This window comes from Eimeria tenella, genomic scaffold (assembly GCF_000499545.2).
Source record: "Eimeria tenella Houghton genomic scaffold, Eth_scaff4313, whole genome shotgun sequence".
NCBI classification, from domain to species: domain Eukaryota; phylum Apicomplexa; class Conoidasida; order Eucoccidiorida; family Eimeriidae; genus Eimeria; species Eimeria tenella.
The window spans coordinates 154-1676 of NW_013545233.1; the positions used below are offsets into that span (position 1 = coordinate 154).

The 1523-nt window shown below is 59.6% G+C and overlaps 1 protein-coding gene across 1 annotated transcript; it reads left to right on the forward strand.

The window, feature by feature from the left end:
• Positions 1–382: 382 nt before the first annotated feature.
• On the forward strand, positions 383–1266 carry ETH_00036590 (uncharacterized protein; the record flags this gene model as incomplete). Its single annotated transcript, XM_013380010.1, has 3 exons — positions 383–442; positions 552–965; positions 1205–1266. Coding segments are annotated over 3 exons (536 nt in total), but the record flags the coding sequence as incomplete, so codon positions are not given.
• Positions 1267–1523: the final 257 nt, after the last annotated feature.

Genomic DNA, 1523 nt, shown 5'->3' on the forward strand with positions numbered 1-1523 from the left:
GCTGCTGCTGCTGCTGCTGTTGATAATGATGATGAGATGAAGGTACTGCTGCTGCTGGTGCGGTTGCTGCTCGAGTCGGTCTTTTGGTGCAGCTAAGGCTGCTTCTGGTGGTGCTTCCCGCTGTGGCTGCCTGCTGCCTGCTGCTGTTGTTGCTGTTGTTGCTGCTGTTGCTGCTGCAACGCTGCTGGTGCTGCTGCTGATGCTGGGGTCGCATATGTAGCTCTGAACCTACGGCACTTCGCTGGTTCACGGACTGAATTCCTGGGTGTTCCTGTTGGCGTTGCTGCTGCTGCTGCTGCTGCTGCTGCTGGCATTGCTGCTGTTGCTGCTGTTGGTTTTGGTGCCGCAGCTCGGCGTGCCTTCTGCTGCGGAGCGTTTGCTGATGCTGCGCAAGATGCTTCGGAACATACCGCATTGTCTCACGGAAGCCGACATCAAAGAAGTCAGTAGCCGCTGCTGCTGCTGCCACTGCTGCTGCTGCTGCTGCTGCTGCTGCTTCCCGCGGATCGTGCGAGCAGCAGGCGCTTGTGCTGCTGGCTGTGCTGCTGCAGGTGGCGGAGAACACGCAGGCGTTCGTGGCGGCGGACTTGGCGCTGCTGCTGCGGACGGCGGCGACGGCCGCGCTGCGGAAGAGCCTGCTGCTGCAGCAGCAGCAGCAGCAGCAGCAGCGGGCCCTGGGGCGCGGGGACTTCGCTGCTGCGCTGCGGGCTGTGAGGCCCTCCGGCCTCAAAGCCCTTGCATGCGAAGTGCCCCAAGTGACCTGGGAAGACATCGGGGGCTACTGTGGGGCGAAGCTGCTGCTGCAGCAATGTGTGGAGTGGCCTGTGAGCCACAGCAGCAGCTTCCAGCAGCTGCGGCTGCTGCCCCCCAAGGGTTTGCTGCTCTACGGGCCCCCCGGCTGCAGCAAAACCCTCCTCGCCAAGGCAGTCGCCACCGAGTCCAAAATGAACTTCCTCTCAGTCAAGGTCAAACCCTAAACCCTAAACCCTAAACCCTAAACCCTAGGCCCTGCTCGCCCCCCACGGGCCTTCGAAACCCTAAGAAGCCCTGATAAACCCTCAGCACCAGCTGCGGCGATCCGCGCTTCACGAAGGGTTTAGGGTTTAGGGTTTAGGGTTTAGGGTTTAGGGTCTAGGGTCTGGGGTTTAGGGTTTAGGGTTTAGAGTTTGGGACATGGGAGTTTTAGGGTTTCATTGCTCTGCAGGGGCCGGAGCTGTTCTCCAAGTGGGTCGGCGAATCAGAAAAGGCAATTAGGGATTTATTTAGGTGAGTTGCTGCTCCCTGTGATAGCAGCAGCAGCAGCAGCAGCAGAATTTGCTGCTGCTGCTGCTGCTGCTACTGCTGCTCGCAGTTGCTGCATTCGCGCTTTGGCGCTGTTGCTGCTGCTGCAGCGCACGTGCCTCTACTGCAGCTGCAGCGGCAGTCCCTTGCTGCAGCAGTAACACCTTTGCTGCAGCAGCAGTCTGCAGCAACATGTTTCCGCTGCAGCAACTTCTAAAAGTGCAAATATGCTGCAGCAAAAA